Source organism: Saccopteryx bilineata, chromosome 4, assembly GCF_036850765.1.
Source record: "Saccopteryx bilineata isolate mSacBil1 chromosome 4, mSacBil1_pri_phased_curated, whole genome shotgun sequence".
Taxonomy (NCBI): domain Eukaryota; kingdom Metazoa; phylum Chordata; class Mammalia; order Chiroptera; family Emballonuridae; genus Saccopteryx; species Saccopteryx bilineata.
In genome coordinates this window covers 56,410,352-56,431,690 of record NC_089493.1, presented here as the reverse complement: position 1 = coordinate 56,431,690, position 21,339 = coordinate 56,410,352, and the positions used below count along the sequence as shown (strand labels likewise).

The following is a 21,339-nucleotide window of genomic DNA, read 5'->3' as shown; positions in this document are numbered from 1 at the left end:
ATATTATTTACTTAAAAAAAAATCACTGTCTTTCCTGAATGGCTTTTACACAACCTCATGATGTGTAGGGTAGGGCACACAATGACTGGCATAAAACAAGCATTCACCAGATGGCCAGGAAAATGCACGTGATGGGCACAGGAGACCTGGTTCTGGTTCTGACTCGACTCCTCATGCTCTGTTTGGTCCACTTGACAGCTCTGAGTTTCTCCTGCCTCATTTACAAGCTGGGGTGGAAGTTTGGTTACATCAACACCCCCTGGGGCCCCACCTTAGCGAAAATGTCACTCTTACTGATACTTCTGAATACTCCATGACGCCCAACAAGCAGAGCACTCATCCTCAATCAGGCTGCACTGGCCAGTTACAATGTTAGATGTCTACATTTCCAGCTGAATTACACCAAGAGGTCAGGCCACTATTGCCCCTTCCCTTTGTTCAGGTCTGGATCCCCTCCTCCCTTTGGTCTTCTTTCCTCCAGTGTTTCACACTCAATCCACTCTCCAACCTGCAGCCAGGCTGATCCTTCTAAAACACATACCGATCACCTCGGTGTTCTAGAGTGCCCCAGCAATCCCCTGCTGCCTCAGAATGAGGTCCCAGCTCCTCAGTCTGACTCGTGAGCTCCCCATACTCTGGCCCTGGCCCATCTCTCCTGCCCCTTCCCTCCTCACTGAGGTCCTGGGTAGTCCCCAGAATGTACAAGCCTAGGTGATCATTGCACAAATGCCCTTGTATCCCTTCCCTTTGCCTGGCTAGCTCTTATGTGTCCTCCAGTTTGGAAGTCTCAGATTGGACATCACCTCCGCCAGGAAGCCCGCTCTCGTCCTTCCCTAAAAACACCAGGTGAGGTCGCTCTCTTCCGTGCTTTGTCGCTCTGTGGTGTAAGACCCTGTCTAATTTACCGTCTCCTATGAGATTCTCAGGCCCATAACGACAGGCACCATATCTAAGTCATCATTTCCTTAGCAACTAGTCCAACACTTGGCACTTAGTGTTTACTTAATATTTGTGGAATGAATGTGAACCAGTTATCTTGGGATGCTCAAAAACTTGTTTTTTTTTTATATCTGCCTTTGATGAATAATAAATGTAGAAAATTAACTATTTTATTTGTATATTAATTTGTTAAAAACAGATCTTTTAAACAATGGTATCCATGAAGGGAGACAGAAAAAAAGAAGGATAAGAATGTAGGGTGCATCTTCTAGAAATAAATTTCTGCAGTCTAAGCTGTAACATTTTGGCTCAGGACCAGGAAAAATCCCTCTAAACTAGAAGGCAAGAGAGACTCTTTAGATCTGCAGGTCACAGGAGACAGTTACTCAAGTTGGGGCCACCGATTTGCCTCTGGGCTTCCTGGTGGCCAAAGCCAGAGGGCAAACAATCCTTTGCACGCCTCAGACTTGCTACAAAACCTCTTTGTTACACAACCTTCAGAGTCACCTCTTCTCCTTCCTCCTCTTCTCATGTAATCCTCAGAAGACGGGGCACAAAGGAGTCACCACCCTATGAAAGTATCAGGCGCCATGTGCCAATGTAACTTTCCCGCTATAAGTAAATCTCACTTTCAGCATCTCTAAGGAGCCTTTCCTGAGCCACCTGTCCTAGAAGGTGGGAGCAGCACAAGCCATTTGCCCTAAACCTGCAAGCAAATCTGGGAAGATCTCAGCCACTTCTCCCAAAAGTCACATAGCTGAACTAGTCAGTCACAAGTTAATGATTGCAAAATCATTTAAGAAGTTAAGAAGTTAGATGAGCTGAAAGAACCATTTCATTCAGAGTTACACCAGTTATAGACACAACCTTTAGACAGAAGGAGGTGGCAGCTGCTATTTGTTCCTTCCTGGTTGGCATAAATCAGATGCTTGTCAGGTCATTGGAAAGCTTGATCCTTAAAGGGATACTTTTGTTAAATAAAAAAGTAGCACTCAACTTGCTTTGTTTATAAACATTTGTAATACTGATTGAACATCATCAAAAAGTATATATGAACTATGAATTGACTAAAGATTGGAAAAAGTTATAGCTCAAAATCTAACTTTTGGCCCTGGCCAGTTGGCTTAGTAGTAGAGTATCAACCTGGCATGTGGATATCCTGGGTTTTATTCCCAGTCAGGGCACACAGGAGAAGCAACCATCTGCTTTTCCCCCAACCCTTCTCTTTCTCTCTTTCTCTTTCTCTCTCTCCCCTTCCCATCCTCTCCCGCAGCCATGGTTCAGTTGGTTTGAGCAAGTTGACTCCAGGCGCTGAGGATGACTACATGGAAACTCCACCTCAGGTGCTAAAAATAGCTCAGTTGTGGCCCTGGCCAGTTGGCTCAGTAGTAGAGCGTTGGCCTGGTGTGCGGAAGTCCCGGGTTCAATTCCCAGCCAGGGCACACAGGAGAGGCGCCCATCTGCTTCTCCACCCCTCCCCCTCTCCTTCTTCTCTGTCTCTCTCTTCCCCTCCCGCAGCTGGGGCTCCATTGGAGCAGAGATGGCCCGGGCGCTGGGGATGGCTCCTTGGCCTCTGCCCCAGGCGCTAGAGTGGCTCTGGTCGAGGCAGAGCGATGGGGGGGGGGGGGGGCAGAGCGTCGCCCCCTGGTGGGCGTGCCGGGTGGATCCCGGTCGGGCGCATGTGGGAGTCTGACTGTCTCTCCCCGTTTCCAGCTTCAGAAAAAAAACAAAAATAAAAAATAAAAAAAAATAGCTCAGTTGTGAGCATGGCCCTAGATGGGCAGAGTATCTGCCCCAGACGAGGCTGCCATGTGGATCCCGTCGGGATGCATGCGAGACTCTCTCTCTCTCTCTATCTCTCTATCTCTATCTCTATCTCTATCTCTATCTCTATCTCTATCTCTATCTCTATCTCCCTCTCCTTTCACTTGGAAAAGAAGAAATAAAAATCTAATTTTCCCCATCTTTCTTGTATGTATGTTGAACAGTATGCAAACTAGTATTATTTTTACACTATTTTTTTGCCACCACTGTTTTCACTATTTAATTGTTGAAATTAATCATTTCAAGTACTTTCTTTGTGTTCTTAGCACCTAACAGGGTGCTTCTCAGTGAGTGAGTGTGAGACAACTACCATATTTCCTGGTTTCTAGATGCTACTGATGATAAGATATATCTCAAGTTCAGAGAGGCTAAAATGTAGACAAAGTATATATCTGAGAACCAATGAAATATGGCCTTTGTCTGCAACAGGTGCTCTCTTTCTTGGCCATAAGGCGCAGCCCGTAGAGGAGTCTGGCTGTGCTCCTGAGCTCCACAGCGGTGCCTGCATCCTGCACCCCCCGGCTGCCACTACACAGGAAGACAGTAATAGACCAAGAAAGGGGTCCCTACTCCCTCCAAGGAGACTGAAACAACCTCTGATCCATTCTCTTCCTCCTAGAAACCAGACTTTTTACTACCTGCCTGGAGCTGCCTTCACACACCTGCTTTGAATTCAACCTCCTTATTTTAAATCTTTCCTTTGAGCTGGTTTACCCCAGGGCGCCTCTCTGTGTGCCCGGGAAGGGCTACCGAGGGCATTAACTGGCACCTGGAGGGCTGTGCCCTGCCCTCACCTGAATGCCTGGGTTCCAGACTAGCAGGAAGCAGAAAGGGCAAGTTTGAGCACAGCTAGAGGCCTGGCAGGGCTGACTCCGGTCCCAAAGCCAGCTCTCACTTCGCAGTTCCAAGGCTTTACTCTGCCTCTGGTCGGTGAGGGTCCCTGCACGGGGCTGGGCTTATGTAGCTCAGACACCCAGGTTTCTTCCCAGGTTCAGGCCTTCACTCCTGAGCCCTAGGTCAAGGCTTAGCCCAGAGGCTCAGGTGTGAATGGGGCACAGCCACCATGGGCGAGGTGGGGAGGCTGGGGACTTGGCCTCCTCTCCCCTGACTTCAGTTGCATGGCGGAAGCGGCCATGGCTGTGGAACTGGATATCCAGTCCCTAGAGGCCAGGGAAGCACCAGGGAGCTTAGGTCTGACTTCACCCTGGTCGGATGGACAAGGCTAGAAAAAACATTCTGGTCTGCGATGCCCTTGTGAGGCTTAGAACTCTTGTCTTTTCATTCAACCCGTTTCTTTCTCACAAAGGAACACCCTTTGTTTAGACCAGGGGTCTCAAACTCAACTCAGCATGTGGGCCGCAGAGCAAGGTCACAGCCATTCGGCGGGCCGCACTAGGTCTACAAAAGGCAACTGTTACGCAACACTTTTCTCACTGCAGTTGAAAACAAAAAAAAATCAGTACAACAAGCACAATCGTACATGCAGTTTACTCAGTGTCACAAAACGACCAGAAACTGTAGTTTGCATCACAACTGCTGTTAACTAAGCTAATATCTAGCTAGGATGCTAGAGAAATGAAAAATACAAGTAGGCCCCTAGGCTTACTTAATTTTATCCAAAATATTTTGAACTTCGTGGATTAGTCTGCGGGCCGCACAAAATTGTTCGGCAGGCCGCGAGTTTGAGACCCCTGGTTTAGACTATAATAGGAGTATCTCTTTGCTGTTAGAAACTCAGGCAATTCAGAAAAGCATGGAGTGCTTGCTTCGACGCACAAGTACTAAAACTGGAATGATACAGAGAAGCAGATCCTTTCTAACAAAGTTCACGTTTATTTGGTATTATAGAGTATACATGCATTTTCCTACATATTAGCTAATCTAATTTTACCATAACTTTGAGGTGAAGGGAAAGAAATGATGATTAGTTTTACTGATTGCTTACAATGTGCCAGCCCTGTTAGCCTCTTTCTGTATACAGCAAGTCCTCACCTGACCTGGTGCATAGGTTTTTAAGAGAAATGACATATAATGAAACCAGTTTTAACCACAGGCTAATTGATATAAATGAGTTTAGTTCCTAAGGCATCTTATTCAATGTATACCTTATCTAATCCTGCTGTATTATTTAATCCTCACCACAACTCTATGAAGCAGTTAGTTCTCAAGCTTGAGTGAGCTGTAGTGGCCTCGTTAAACTAGATTGCTGGCTCTGCCTCAGAATTTTTGATCCATCTGCAACAGGCCACGAATTTGCATTTCTAACCAAGTCACACATGGTGATCTTACTTCTGCTGAAGATCAGGAGATGAATGGTTTGGCTTTTACTCCCAACCCCTTTAAATGTATTTCACTTCTAATGCTTAGTGTTTGGGAAAGGCTTCTGACACCCAGGTGATGCTGATGTTGCTGGTCTGGGGACCACAGTTTGAGAACCACTGAGATGGATGCTATTAATCCCATGGTGTAGTTGAGAAAAACCGAGATTTCAGAGAGGTTGAGTTACTTTCCTAGGGTCATTCATCCAGAAAGTGACCTAGCAGATATTCCCATGGAGGTCTGCCTGGTTTGGGGCGCTCTACTCTTTACATTTCTTCCTCCTGGTTTTCTGCCTCACCCGGCCCCCCAACACCACGCCTGCCTTAGGAACTAGTGCTAGCTTCCCTATCTTTTTACCCAGTTGTTAAGGGATGGCTATATTTGGGCAGCTACAGGCCAAGATCCTCCAGAACTCACAAACCTCAATGCTGCAACTCAGGAAAGATGAGAAATAATTACCAGGGGGTGAATCACACTACATCTACTCAGACGAGGCACATCACCACTCCAGTTACAAGTGACTGGAACTATAACTCAGAGCTAATAAATGGTAGTTTGTTGGATTGCCAGCCACAGGGGACAGCCCCAAGACACAGGGTTAAGGATTTCCTGGTATGAAAAACACGCTCTGGTCTTTGCTTGCTCTCTCCCCTGAATGCCTGGGCCTCTCCTTATTCATCCTCAGAAGGGCAGCTGGAGTGGGAGAGATGTCACTGGGGTGTTTTTGTTGGTTCAACCTCTCTGCCTTGGGGAGAACAAGTGCCCTCCTTAATTCAAGCAGCCTTTGGATTGCACGTGCTGCCTGACTGCCGTTCTGAGTTCTCCCTTTAGGCTCTAACTTGGCCTGCAGCTCATACTGCATTTCAGTGTGTGGTCACATGGTCCCTTCATCACTTCTAAAGAACAGAAAGGAAAGAGTTTTTCCTCTCAGCCTCCTTCCATGTGTTTCGTGTCTGGTTCTCTGAGTTTGGGAAGGGCTTGGAAGGATGTCCCAAGTCCCAGGGAAAGGTCACTTGCAGCCATTTAATATTCCAGCAGATTCAGGACAGAAGGTGGGGGGAGGTGGAATCCAGAAGCCTGGCCAACCAATAATGTTTGCCCCATAGAGAATCCTTTCCTGATTCCCAAAGGCAATTATCATTATTATTTTTTAATTTTTCCATTGATTTGAGAGAGGGGTCAGGGGTAAGAGAGAGAGAAAGTGAAGCATCAACTTATTGTTCCACTTAGTTGTTCCATTTAGCTGTGCACTCATTGACTGCTTCTCATGTGTGCCCTGACTGGGGATCGAACCTGTGACCTTGGACCGCGGGGACAATGCTCATCCCCTGAGCAACCCAGTCAGGGCCCCAAAGGCAATTAAAAAAAATTCTAAAGACTTTATTGATTCATTTTAGACTTCATTCATTTCAGAGAGGAGAAAGGGAGAGAGAGAGAGAGAGAGAGAGAGAGAGAGAGAGAGAAGGGAGGAGGAGAAGGAAGCATCAACTCTTATATGTGCCTTGACCGGGCAAGCCCAGAGTTTTGAACCCGCAATCTCAGCATTCCAGAGCTATGCTTTATCCACTGTGCCACCACAGATCAGGCCCAAAGGCAATTATTCCTGTGTGTGTGTGTGTGTGTGTGTGTGTGACAAAGACAGGGAGAGACAGAGAGAGGGACAGACAGGCAGGAAGGGAGAGAGATGAGAAGTATCAATTCTTCGTTGTGGCACCTTAGTTGTTCATTGATTGGTTTTTCATATGTGCCTTGATGGGGGGGGGGGGTTTTACAGCAGAGCGAGTGACCCCTTGCTCAAGCCAGCAACCTTGGGCTTCAAGCCAGTGACCTTTGGGCTCAAGCCAGCGACCATGGGTCATGTCTATGATCCCACACTCAAGCCAACAACCCCACGCTCAAGCTGGTGAGCCCATGCTCAAGCCAGAGACCTAGGGGTTTCAAACCTGGGTCTTCTGCATCCCAGCCTGATGCTCTATCCACTGCATCAAGGCAATTCTTTAAGACAGAGAATCCACAGTCTGAGGGAAAAGAGAGCAGCATGAGAAATGCTGTGGCATTCCTGGGTCACATGGTGTCCTACCAGAGCTGAAGGCTGTCCAGCCACTGCTGAGCACGTGGGCAGGAGGGCCTGGGAGTGGCTGCAGCCTGCTGCCTGGCACCCCCAGGCCAAGCCACCATCCTCCAGTGTTCCCTGCAGCAGGTGGAAGGGCTGGTCAAGCGGTTGCCTCACTGGGCCCTAACTAGGGGAAAGGTGAGGCTCTCTCACCATCCAGGAGGTGAGCTTGGCTGCCTTGGCCCCTTTTTATCCCTTCTCCTTTGAGGGTTTAAGGGTGTTCTTTGCCTCAAATCTCTAGAAAACAGTGATATTTGTTGATTTCTGAACTAGCTCACATCTGAGGAACACCAAAGTGATGTCTGGTCACCCTCAGGATGAATGGAGCGTGGTACCCATTCTCTGCTCACGTGACATGTTCTTGGGTTGTTAATTCCGTAAGAGTCATTCTTTTTGGTTGCTCTGTTGTTTTGAACACACTAAGGGATATTTTTCATTTGCTAGTTTTCTTAGCCCTTCCCCAAGAAAAACGATCAGGGTAAGGATGACTCTCGAGCCAACTGGAATTTGTCAACTCTTATCAACTAGAATATATATACAGAGACATGCCTGGATCATAAGTGAGCAGGAGGATGGGTTTTCACAAACTGAACATAACCAGCACCTCTCCTCATGCCTCCTGCCAGCCACCTCCTGCCCTGAGGGCACCCACTCTCCTGACTCCTAAAAGAATAGTCGGCCGGAGGTTATCCTCAGCTCAAATGACAACCTGACTTACAGCCGCCCTCCAGTTCAGAGTTGATGAAGCCACCAGGGCTTCTTCAGAATTGTGAGCCTTAGGTAATTCCCAGCAGGACTGATTGGCACTGATTTCCAGGGGCAGGGCCCACTCAGCAGCTCTAAGCCCAGCAGCTGCCCAGCTGCCGCTTTAGCCACCCAGAAGGAGGACACAGGGAATGAGTGCCCCCTGCCCTTAGCTGTCAGAGGGTACCCCTGTCTCCAGGGCGGGCATCTGAGAGGTGACTCAGTGTGGAGGGGCATGGGGGTAGAGTTCTCTCTCCATGTGCTTCTGGAAGCCCTGCCATGTGATCCAGGCGGCAGGAGGTCCCTGGATCAGGATGACTCAGCAGCATCTACACGCGAAGTAGCTGAGGTCTGCACCCTGGGAAAACCACATAGCATTGGTTGGACTTGCCCCATTCCGTGCAGCCCTTACTGCTTGGAAACAGATTTTTTTCCCAGTGCCTACGCTAGGTCCTCTGTTCACCTACGCGACTCTGCGCCCAGGTGCCAGCTGCCAGCCAGGACGTGTCTGCCTCCTCAGTTGTCCTCCCTCCGTGTTCCTTCACTGGCCCCCACTGAGGGCTAACTCCATATCACATGTGCTCATTTCACTAATGAAAAGCCAGATTTGCCTTTGTGTTCAATACCCCTCCACACTCATGGTGTGCATCATTAGACTCTGCCCTCTGCTTCCTCAGCAAAGAGCTGCTTTAATTGTGCAGGACAGAGGGACAGATGGCTGGCCAGTGCTAATGATCAGGGGGAAATGCTTCTGAACTAGTCAGTATGGCTGGAAAGGGAGGCCCTCCTTTGGGGAACACCATGTCACGACTAAGGGGCAGTAAGATCTTCCTCCTGTGTCGGCCTGACGTGTGGAAGTCCCGGGTTCAATTCCCGGCCAGGGCACACAGGAGAAGCACCCATCTGCTTCTCCACCCCTCCCCCTCTCCTTCCTCTTTGTCTCTCTCTTCCCCTCCCACAGCCAAGGCTTCATTGGAGCAAAGATGGCCCGGGCGCTGAGGATGGCTCTATGGCCTCTGCCTCAGGCGCTAGAGTGGCTCTGGTTGCAACAGAGCGACGCCCCAGAGGGGCAGAGCATCGCCCCCTGGTGGGAATGCTGGGTGGATCCCGGTCGGGCACATGTGGGAGTCTGTCTGACTGCCTCCCCATTTCCAGCTTCAGAAAAAATACAAAAAAAAAAAAAAAAAAAAAATCTTCCTCCCACAACTTCTTGACTCTCCATTCTCTGAATCTATCACACTCTGCCCTTGGGAGCGGGGTGGGAGCTGTCAGAGGCAAGGAGCCCTGGAGAGATTTGAGTTGTGTTTCCATTATACCTCAGAGGCCAATAGAAAAGGTAGGGCAAGTTACCCCTGACTAGGCTAGAAAGGTCTTGGGAATCATCTCGTCAGTGGTTCTCCAGAAGAGTGTGAGTAAGAGTCACTTGGGAAGTACGTGAAATAGACAAGCTTTTCAGGTTCCCTCCCTTCCCCAGGTCCTGGCTAAGTCCCAGAAATTTGCATACTTGGAAAGCATTCCAGGTGGTTCTGATATAAGGGACACAAGCCATAGTTGGAGGGATACTGATCTAGACAGCGTCTTCCCCGGTTATAGGTAGGGGAAAAGTGAGCCCAGAGGGCTCCCGTGGCTTATTCAAGATCATATGGAATAAGGCCCAGGACCCGAGTCCCGCCTTCTTTCCGTGCCAGCACTGCTCTTGTCACCTCCCGCCCACTACACCTGCCCAAGCAGCCTGAGGCCCTGACTCTGTTCTTCCTTTGTGGGGCCTCTTGCCCTGCCCTTTCCTTTGCTCTTTCTGCTGTCATCAAAAAAATGGATGTTAAAGCAGAATGATATTGCTACAAAGGCCAAACACCTTTTTGCCTCATGCCCATCCTCACCTCCCTCTCAGCCCCCACCACCAAATTACTCTCCTTAAAACACAGACTACTCCCTGCCCTGCCCCTCCTTCTATGAGACGAAGTGGGAAGGTTCTGGCCTGCCTACAATGCCTCCTCTGTTTGACCAAACCTATCTTTTTGACCTTAGAGTCCATCACTCCCCTATAACTCCTTCTCTACATGATTTCCCTCAAATATCACTTTGTTCTTTCTTGCCTCTGCTCATGTGATGCCATCATCATCTTGGCCAATAGCACTTCTACCCTGTCACACCGAATCCTCCCATTCTTCAAGGTCCAGGTAAAAGCCTTCCTCCTCCAGGAAGCCTCCCTTGACCATGCAGCCCTAGCATTCTCATCCTTCTCTGAACCATCAGAGAACTGAACCATTTATTATCTATTATTATTACCTATTATATTCTGCTTTCTGTTGTCAGTCTTAAGTAATTCCCAGCTATAGACCACAGCCTATCCTTCTAATTACCCACCCACTTAGCAACAATGCTTTCTACCTAATAAGTACATAAGGAATGTTAGTAATGATGGAGCTATAAAATGCTAGAGCCAAGAAGACCTTGGCTTGTAGGTAATTGATTGATTAGTTTGATGACTTTTCTATGCCTCTTATGCTACCAAACATCCAAAGGCTAACTTTTTCAAATCTAAGCCAGGTCTTTCTCTGTATTCTGCTCCCAAGGTAATATAGGCAGTCCTCCAGTAATGAACAAAGTAGGTTCTGTAGGTTTGCTCCAAAGTTGAATTTGTGTGTAAGTTGGAACAGGTACATTTACCTATTACATGCACATTGGACAGATGTTTGTCTTAACATAAGTTATTTATTTTTACCTTTCTGTGCATATAATTACTTAAACATTTTCAAACCTACAAAACCTATCTCGTTCATAACCTGGAGACTGCCTGTAATCAACTTCCCTGGCTTGTCACCACCCCTCCTGAGCCAGTGAGCCCAGTTCTACCCTCTTGCTCACCATAACAAGCTATCTTGAAAGTCCCTTGTGACTCTGTCCCTAACAGGACATTACAGCATTCCCTCCTTATTCATGGGGGATACATTCCAAATCCCCCAGTAGATGTCTGAATTTACACATAGTACCGAACCCTTTACAGACTGTTTTTCCTACACATACATACCTTTGATAAATTTTAGTTTATAAATTAGGCACAGTAAGAGATTAACAAAAATAATAATAAAACAATTACAGTACTGTATCCCATACAATTATAGTACTGTATCCAAAGTTATGTGCATGTGGTCTTTCCCCCACCCCCCATAAGCAAGGCAGCCACTGAGTGACTAACAGGCGGGTAGCACATGCAGCGTGGATGTACTGGACAAAGGAATGATTCATATCCCGGACGGGACAGAGGGGGACAGCTAGAAATTTCATCACTGTACTCAAAATGGCGCGCAATTTGAAACCGATGAATTGTTTATTTCTGGAATTTTCCATTTAATATTTTCAGACTGTGGTTGACCTTGGGTAACTGAAACCACAGAAAGTGAAACTGCAGATAAGGGGGGACCACTGTATTAACATTCCTGCACTTGCCGGAGGACCCAGTTGCTTGGCCTCCCATTCCCACTCTGAGAGCTGATGACCAGGTTTCCAATTCACTGCAATACACCAGTTAAGCTGATTTCAAGCTGCTGATCTTGCAGACCTGCAAGTGGCCAATGTCACTCTTGACCCAAACCCACAGAAACCCTGTTGCACAATTGATATCACTCTCTCCCCATTTAAGACAAGTGTCTCTCTTTTACTAAGGACTGACCATCTCCACTTCGTCTATTGCTTGCTTACAAATAGGGCAAGAAGATGTTAACTCTAGACATACCGACAGCTTGAGTTCTGAGGCCTGAGCCAAACTTTCAGAAAGGAGCCTTTATTCTTTGTTTGTTGGAGGATAAATGTCCTGCGGAAGAGAAAGGCTCCCTCTTGCCCAGGGCCCTGGCAGTGTGGAAGTACCCAGGGCATCTTCACGTGGGAGGTTTGGTCAAAGTTCAAGTGCACAGAGCAGTCTCGTTGGCATGGGGAAAGCGCAGTCTGCTACCTGTACAGAGCCATTCTGTAGACAGGCCTTTGTGCCCTTTTAACCATATCAGAACTGCTCTCCTCAACCCCACAAAAGACTCTCCACAGATCATGACATTTCTGGCTGTCTCATGAAGCAAGGCCATCTCATAAAAAATAGTTAAGGTCTGTACTTACCAAAATAGGTCCACTTGGATCCTGCAAAGAACAAAACAAAGCAAAGTAAGTACAACTGAGCTTGAACAAGTTAGAGAAAAACACTGATTATATTTTGAAATGGGTGAGACTGAAAAGGAGATGGGAGCCCAGAACCTAAAGGTGGCGCTCCAGAGTCCCCGTGCGAGCAGTGCTTCTCCTTCGCAGCCATGCTCACCAGGGCGGCACAGACAGTACGTGTGCGCAGAGTCCATGGGGGAGGGGGGAGGCTTCCCCAGACATCTTAGAGAAGCTGAATTTTATTAGCTCAGTAGTAATAAATTCAGAAGGTTCTAACCCCAAAGCTGCCGAAGGGTAGACAGTGCAAGCTCTTGTACTGTCTTGTACTCCCGTGGGATCGCCCTGCTTGGAAACGGCCAGTTTCCCCAGTGGGTGGACACCCCTCACAGCATGACCACACGCTTCTGTAGTTGTAGTCTCCACCCTCCTTTCCCACAGAAATGTTGGCATGTTGGAAACAACGCTTTGCATCTTGCTTTTTCCCACTTGACAGCATACCCTGGAGAAGAGTTCACATCAGTACCCAGAGAGGAGAGCACTAATCTCAACAGGAGGGTGTTTCTGTGGGGGGGCCTCCACCCTCCTCCGAATCACATTCTAGGGATGGCAGGAACTCGTAGGAAAAATTCTGCCAGGAATACAATGAAAAGTCACCCACCGCTTCCCAGGCTGCTCCCTGCGCACATAAAACTCCTTCATTCCTACATCAGAACGTGTTTTTTTAACCACTGGTTGCAGAGCTGGGCTCTCATTCCCCGCCACCTCCATCAGGATGTCTACGGGGACACATCACAGTGAAAGGACTGTTCAACTCTTCTCCTAGAAGCAGTCCCTCTCTCCTGGCTTCTCCCAATGTTCCCGTGTTCTTAGCCCACAGGGACAGTGGGAAGACAAAGGTTTTTACGCCTCCTTTCTTTTCCTACTCAAGTCGATGGTGGTTTTTAATTTTTTTAAAGATTTTATTGATTGATTTTTAGAGAGAGGCAAAAGAGAGAGAAACAGAAAGGGGGGGAGAGGACCAGGAAGCATCAACTTGCAGTAGTTTCTTATTGTATGTGCCTTGACTAGGCAAGCCTGGAGTTTCGAACAGGCGACCTTAGTGTTCTAGCTCAATGCTTTATCCACTGTGCCACCACAGGCCAGGCTATGGTTTTTAAAAATTAAAAGAGAGCTTTGTTTTATTTTTTTTAAGCTGGTTTAATCTCATATTTTTGTTGTTCTGTTTCATTTCTTTGCTTCAGTGTTTTTAATTATTTAATTCTCAATATTAATTGGTTTTTTAAATTTTTTTTATTTTTCTGAAGTTGGAAATGAGGAGGCAGTCAGACTCCCGTATGCGCCCGACCGGGATCCACCCGGCATGCCCACCAGGAGGCGATGTTCTGCCCCTCTGGGACATCGCTCTGTTGCATCCAGAGCCACTCCAGTGCCTGAGGCAGAGGCCATAGAGCCATCCCCAGTGCCTGGGCCAACTTTGCTCCAATGGAGCCCTGGCTGCAGGAGGGGAAGAGACAGACAGAGAGGAAGGAGAGGGGGAGGGGTGGAGAAGCAGATGGGCGCTTCTCCTGTGTGCCCTGGCCGGGAATCAAACCCAGGACTCCTGCACGCCAGGCCGGCGCTCTACCACTGAGCCAACTGGCCAGGGCTTAATTGGTAATTTTATCAAAATATACTTGTACATGGTTTGAAGAGTCAGGTGGTTCTACAAGGCTTTTTATTTAAAAAAAAAACCCACCAAAACCCGGTCCTTGACACTCCCAGTCATTTTCCTGACCCCTACGGCACCCACTTTGAATACCCACTTTGAATAATTTAATTAATTCTTTGGTATTATCTCCACATCACTAAAAATCATGCCCCTATATTGCTCTTTCATGATTTGTTTCAGTTTAGTCATTTATTGACATCTTACTCCTAAATTCCCATGAACTTAAGGAATCTTTGAGTCTCTTCTTGGTCTTTGGGGGGCAGGAGAATCCAGACCGTTCCAAGTATCTGATGTATATAGTTCAATGCTCACAAGCTTGGACACAGAAAAATTCATATACAATTAATTTCAGGAGGTCCACAGAACTCCTGAAACCTCCTATGGACCCAACCAGAGTTAACTGTCCCAAGATTAATCTCCCCTGCATTACCAATTAGCTAAAGATATGCAGAACCATGGGTAAACCAAATTTGTATGTGACACCCAAATTTACACTAGCCTTTCACTAGAGTAATAACAAAAAGGAACAAAGAAAGCATTGCCTTCGAGCTAAGATCCAGAAGACGTCATACCTCTTCCCTGAACGTTTTCCTTCAGCATTTTGTTTGAGGAGTTCACTATTAAAATACAATCATGGATTTCAGACAGAGAAGCCAGATTATTTGCACTCAGGCCCTGGCCAGTTAGCTCAATGGTGAGCAACTTCCTGAAACACCAAGGTTGCGGGTTCGATTTTGAGTCAGGGCACAAAAGGGAAGCCACCAATGAATGCAAAACTAAGTGGAACAATAGATGAATGTCTCTCCCTCCCCTCCCTCTTTCTCCCTCTTATTCTCTATCCCTCCTTCTCCCTCTTTCTTCTACTCTCTGCTTCCTTCTTCTCTCTGTCTCTCTAAAACCAATCAATAAAAAAAAAAGATCATTTCCACTTAGCCAGGTAGAGCACTTGGAAGTCAGCAATGTAAAGTTGTACAAATATCAGGAGTTCCTCCTCACTGCTCACCAGGAGAAACACAGGCCGCTCTGCTGATCCTCAAGGCCACCAAAGAAGAGCTGCTGCCTCTGAGCAGTCCTGCTTTGGCCAGAAGTTTTAGTTGCACTTCCCCCCAAATGAATCATACCCACAATACCCTGCATTTTCTGCTCTGCTCCCCAAAGCTTTCTAACTGAGGTTTTTCCTATTATTGTAGTGTTCAGCCTCAGTTGAGGCATCAGCACAGTACTCTGGGAAGCTCAAGGAGACCAAGGCTGTAGAGTGTACATCTAAGGCTGTAGGGCCTCGGTGCTGACACAGCATCCAAGACTTGTTCTTGAAAAGCAGCAACATCCAGAGCAACTTGTCCTGCCCTCCTCTCTCGGAGCAAGCCTGACTGCTCCTAAAGACTTGGTGCTTTGTTTATAAATGGCAGTGTCTGGAGGGGCTCAGGAGAGGGAAATTGGGGGAAATAAGCACCATAAAATGAAAGGGAGAGTGATCTTGACTTAATAAAGGAAGTGTGAGTGTTTGCTTTATTTGGAAACACCACCTTCTGATTCTTCACCTTTAGCTTTAGGAGCAGGAGTCTTAACAGAGCCAAATTGACCCCACAAGACAGGTCAGGCCAAGGCTGCTGCAGCTACACCTTGGTGGCTTCCTGAGGGAGTAGGCCCTTCTGGGAGGGGAACTGTTTCCTTCCCAAGAAGGTCAGAGCCTTGGAAGGCCCAGCCAATGCCTGTTAGAACCTGCAGGCCCAGTGTGTACTGGGCAGGGGAGAATGCCCTGGGTTCTCACTGAGGGAGTGATATTTACAAAGATTCAGATCAAGGATTCAGGGCCCTGCCTGCTTCCTGTCCTGGGTGCTCAAATCTCCCCTGAGTTCTTAAGATTGCCCAGCTCTCCACACCAGGTCCAGACAGAGCAGACTCTGCAGAAGTCACTGAAATATTCCCTCACAGCAACTAAGAATTCCAAGGTTTTCTCCGGGGGACACTGGACTTCACCTTACTTTGCTCCCTCCCTCCCTGACCCCAGATAGATTTTTTCAGACATGCACCAGTGCCAATTTCTGAAATTTTAAATGCCCCGGGCAGAGGACAGACTACACTTTGACCCCAACACCCAGCTTAACCCCCCTCCAGCCCCAACCTTGGGTTAATACTGATCCTCTACACCTCAGTGATTTTTGCTTTGACCCTATCCCCAAGGTGGTTAAAAAACCAAGAGTCTCATGAGAAATAACAAAATAAAAACTGTGTTTTTAGAATCCAGAGGTAGGCAAGTGGGTTACTCAGTGTGAAGTGAAAGTGGAGTTTTTACTACAAGCTTCCCCCATCCAAACTTGGAGGATGGGGAAGGGACAGGGTGGCAATGGAGAGAAAAGGAGAGAAGAGGAAAAGCAAGGAAGGGGAGGGTTATTGGGCAGGGAAAGAACAAGAGGGAAGAGGAGCTTCCCTCAGAGTAAGGGCAGTAATAGACGTTGACAAAAGAGAGCTAATGAATGGCTGTTTTTTTGTTTTAGAACTAAAACAGAGACTTCTAGTCTGACTGATGGTGCAGTAGATAGAGCATCAACCTGGGATGCTGAGGTCCCAGATTCCAAACCCCTGAAGTCACCAGCATGAGGCTAGGCTCAGCAGCTTGAGTGTGGGGTCAATGGCTTGAGCATGGAATCATCAACATGATCCCATGGTCACTGGCTTGAGCCCAAAGGTTGTTGGCTTGAAGCCCATGGTTGCTGGCTTGAGCCCAAAGGTCGCTGGCTTGAAGCCCAAGGTCGCGGGCTTGAAGCCCAAGGTCGCTTGCTTGAGCAAAGGGTCACTGGCTCAGTTAGAGCCCCTCAGTCAAGGCACATATGAGGAGCAATCAATAAACAACTAAAGTGATACAACAACGAGACAATGGTTCTCATCTCTCTCCCTTCCTGTCTATCTTTCTCAAATAAATAAATAAATAATAAAAGAAATAAAAGGGAGACTTCTAGTGAAACTTGAGGTCTCAGTACAGCTTTCTCTAGAGGGGAATACACGTTAACGTTTGCAGTTTTAAAAACTAATTTCCACTTTTATCTAACTCCTTTCTCCCACCTACCTTCTCTCTCTCCCTGAGGGAGACAATATTGGGTATATCAGTGTTTATCAACTGCTGGTCTGCCAGAAATGTTTTACTGGCCCATGAAAGAGTTAACCACCCTGATGTTGTATGAATATTATAGACCTAATGATCTTAGTAGAATTTGCTTATGCTCAGGGTGATTTTGGCCTTAGTGGTCCCCAAAATAATTCTCCTGTTTTCACCAGTCTCCGAGTATAAAAAGATTGAAAACCACTGTTTGTGCCAGCCAGAGGATTATAACTGAACTTAGCCAAAGCTGCTGACAGCCCAGCTCCCCACTTTCTCCGGCCCTGCCCTCCAGGCACAGTGACCTCTGAGAAAAAGCCGGGTTCAAGCTTTCACGCTTCTGAACAGGACAATTTCCCACCACCACTGCCCAGGCAGGGAGAATAGATTTTAAGCCAGTATGGTCCCTTTGGGCCCTAATATAAACGTTTCAATCTAACCTGGGTTCAAGAATCACAGCACCCACAAATGTCTCTACAGCTTGAAGAAAACCCTGTCAACAGCAGGAACCACAATCTATTACCCAGGAAGTTTCCACAAAAGTCACTATTTACTCTCTCAGAAAAGCATTCACCCAGCTGTTGGAGAGGCAAGGAAAAGCTTGGCATCTTCCTCTTGCTACAAAGGACTGATTAACCTGACCTACTCACCCCAGTTGACTGCACAGATCTGAGTCTACAGTGGCATCCACCCACCACCTTCGACACCTAACTCCACACCCTCAGCTTCCAGCCCTTTGGGGTTAAGAGCCCTAATTACACACAGAAACAAGGTGTGTATATTCATCTGAGTGCACATACACAGTACATTCAGGACAGTAGAGCCCTTCTAGAGAAAAACAATGATTAAGGATGGAATACATCATCCCGTTGACTTGTACGTAAAACTTAATGGCCGAGTCTCTCCTCCAAAGTAAAGTACCCACTGCAGGTCGCGGGTCGGAGGGTTCTGCACCGGAGCGACTGCAAACCCTTTCTGGTAGTGACACTGCTCAGGATGCCACAGTCACTGTACAATCCGCACGTGAACTGGAGTACAATATTTTAAATCCTGGTTCCCCCTCCCCAGTGAGCAAGTTCCCAAGCAACCCCTCCGGAGCTCCAGGTGCTTAGAGGACATGCAAAAATATTAATACGAAAATAATGCGTTTCCCCCAACCAAAGCAGGTCGTGCGTTCCAAGGAAAAATGGAGCATCCCTTCAAAAAATGTGCCATTTGATAGTATGCATGTCCTTCCCTGTTTTCCTCTAAATGATTTTAACTTTATTGTTAAAAGAGTCCCGCAGGAAATCCTTCCGTCCAGGTGTGGCTGAGCGCTCCAGGACTGTTAGGAAAGAGGCAGAAACTTTACCGTTGAGTGGGGCTGGGCTGGAAAGCTGTTCCTTTAAGATCACGAGCAGTAGCATGGCCGCTGCGTTCAAGCTGCAGTGGGGCATCTTCGGGTGGCTCCTGCTGGGCAGACGCGGGTTGCCTTGGATTGGGGCACCTTCTGTTTCTGGTCCCGGAGCTGGGGCTGGCGGGCGTGCTCTGAACCGCGTGCGCAGCTCTGGCGCTGTGGTGTTTGCGCTCGCGGCTTCTGGCGAGTTGCTTTTATGGAGCAACTCCGCTCCGTGATGTCATCGTGCGGAGGGGAAGGACGCCCTGCCTACAGAAGGTATGGCGCCCCAGTTCCCAGGTGAGCTGTAGCCCTGACTTCAGCCGTTCTCAGTGGGGCAGTGGACCGCGCGCTCCTGAACGCGGCTGACCTGGGAACGCAGTTTTCTGTGGAAGCAGCTGGTAGGCGTGTGTGATCACTCCCATTGGGAAGAGAACGTGTAGGGATTCACTCTAGTGTCCTTGGTCTCTCACTGCCTTTAATGAGAAGCCCTCTAAGTGCAATGCCAAGTGGACAAGCCTCTCCTTCAGCGCTCTAGTTTCTGGATAGGGAACATATTAGAGACTAGAAGACAGCAGAGGGGCTGCATTCAATAATGCATAATTTCTGTGGATTGTATAGTGCTTCCTGATAAGGTCTTACCTTCGAAATTCAGATGCAAAGACATTATTTTAGAATAGGTAAATAGCACAGTAGTGTGCAAGTGAACAGCTTTACTAAACAATTAGATTTCCCCTAATAACAGATGAGCAGACGAGGTTCAGGGTTGTTTATAATCCGTTCATTCTCTGGGCAAGAGGGGTGTGAGTTGAGATGAGGGGCAGGTCCCTTCTCTGGGTAGCAGTGGAAGATGGAAGAAAGGGATTTACGTGATTTATCGAGTACCTAGTATGTGTCAAGCACTGTACTAAGCATTTTGCATCTTGGTCTAAATCAGTGTCTTAGTTCTGTTTCCAGTGCATATTATCATCGCTGTTGCTTATTTCTGCCCACTTTTCTCACATAGCTACATTTATTTAGATATTTGAATACATACATCTAGTCATATTTGTGTGATTATGATCTCCTTTGTATGTAATCCATGTTGTTAAGTCCAAGGTCTAATTACCATATTTTCCCATGTATAAGACAAACCCTTTCTCAAAAAATTTGGGGTCTCAATACTGGATGCATCTTATACTTTTTTACTTGAATTTCCCGCTTTTTGTGTAGATGAGGAGTTATATGCATTTTATGATGAATAAAACTTGAGTTCAATAACTTTATATAATTTTTTTTTCAAATTTCGGGCCCCAAAATTAAGGTGCATCTTATACATGGGAGTGCCTTATACATGGGAAAATATGGTAACCTATTGTCCCCAATACTCCCTAAATCTTCCTGCTGCTGTTATCATGACTTGCTGTTCTCACCACCCTTGTCATTTGTGTTTTGACTTCCCCGGCCCACTGAGTGCCCCTGCACTGCTCCTGGTGCAGGGCTGTTTTCTTCCCGCTGTGACCCGGCCTGTTCTCTTGGCTCCCTGCGGCTGACGGACATTGTTCAGGCCACATGGTCTGCTGAAGAGTGCCCACCCTGAGCACTGGTACATGACCCCCGGTTTCATGACCTGGTCCATCTTGCCCTCTTCTTTTGACCACAGCGGCTTGACCAGCCCTTTCCTCTCTCAGGTCTATGAGGACCCCCCAGCCTAAGTGGACTCTCAGGCTGGCCTCAGTGACTGGTGAAGCCACCAGTCTATGGTGGTTTCAGAGGGATAGAGAAAATTTTCTGCTGAGAGCAATCAGGAAGCACATGCCATCCCCATTTCAAGGGGTACAACTGTTCTTTCCCTATCAGTTCAGCTATTGCTTGGTTAATAAAGGTCTCTGAAGTCTGGTTAAGGAAGTAGTTACAAAGACAATCTTGTTACAAGTACTTCCAGACCAGAGTAGGCTTAAGGATGACCTTTTCTGCATGCAACTCCTGATAAAGAGCCTTGAGTGAGCTCCCGAGAGGTGAGTGAGCATTTCATTTGTGGTTTTAAAGACATTTGTGTGTCTGATCTGTCATCAAGGGCTTTAGAAGATGAATGTATTAGAGGCACCCAAGAGGGGGGAGGAGCCACTGCAGTTCAGAGATGCACATACTGAACCCATCAGGGTGAAATCACTTGCCCCATATCTCAGGACTAGTTAAAGGAAAACCAGGCCATGAACATGCATTTTGTTACTCCCACTCCAGTGGTTTTCCCATAACATCTGGCTAAACATTAAGTTCAATTTCTCCTTGAACATGCACCTCTAAGTGTTCTCCAGGGATCCCCAGAGATGGAGAGGTTTTTAAAAAGTGGGTTGGATTTAATGGAACAGTAAGGCAAAATTGTGAACTGTGCTTAATGGGAAAAAAGGAGAGTGTTGGGATGTTCACTGCATATCTATAACAGAGACCTGGTTAACGAGGAAGAATGGGTAGCAATTAAAAGAGAATTTAAACTTAGACCGATTGTGCTACATGCTTTGGATGATTTTTTTTTTTGTTAGAGGAGCAAAGGGGAAAAACAAACAGAAATGTATGAAATGACCAAAGTATTGAAGCTGAAGGTTGAGCCCCCCCCCCCCCCAACAAATAGCACAAAGCTAACCTGCTTAAGTTCTCAACTCTGGAAACTTTCCTTGCCAGAGGCTTCACCGGAGGCTTGTGTGGCTGAACTTGTACCAGCTTGCTTTGCCGTCATCAGATGGGGCTGTTGTCAGCTGATAAGTAACCATTACTGAGTGGGTAAGGGTGGAAAGTAGACTTTCAGCATCCAAAATGAGGTGGTTGCCCATCAAATGACACACATGGACAGAAGGCTTCAGGGAACAAAGCTCCTCTAAAAGGTCATCACCTGATTGGAAGAGCTGATATTGTTAAAATGTCATACTATCCAAAACAATCTACAAATTCAATGCATTCCCTATCAAAATTCCAATGGCATTTTTCACCGAAACAGAACAAACAGTCCTAAAATTTGTATGGAACCGCAAAAGACCCTGAATAGACAAAGTATCTTGAGAATAAAAAACAAAAGCCAGGGGTATCATACTCCT

General features: G+C 47.1%; 1 protein-coding gene across 2 annotated transcripts in view; it reads right to left on the bottom strand.

The window, feature by feature from the left end:
- The window catches only part of CA12 (carbonic anhydrase 12), a 65,714-nt gene extending 47,101 nt beyond the window's left edge, over positions 1-18,613 (bottom strand). Inside the window, exons 1-2 of one of the 2 annotated variants that reach the window (XM_066276276.1) lie at positions 18,245-18,613; positions 12,050-12,070 (exon numbers count right to left, since the gene is read on the bottom strand). In XM_066276276.1, coding sequence (XP_066132373.1) covers positions 12,050-12,070; positions 18,245-18,329 — 106 coding nt within the window. In that variant the 5' untranslated portion in view covers positions 18,330-18,613. The remainder of the gene's footprint in view (positions 1-12,049; positions 12,071-18,244) is intronic. The other variant, XM_066276275.1, reaches the window with a different exon arrangement.
- Positions 18,614-21,339: the final 2,726 nt, after the last annotated feature.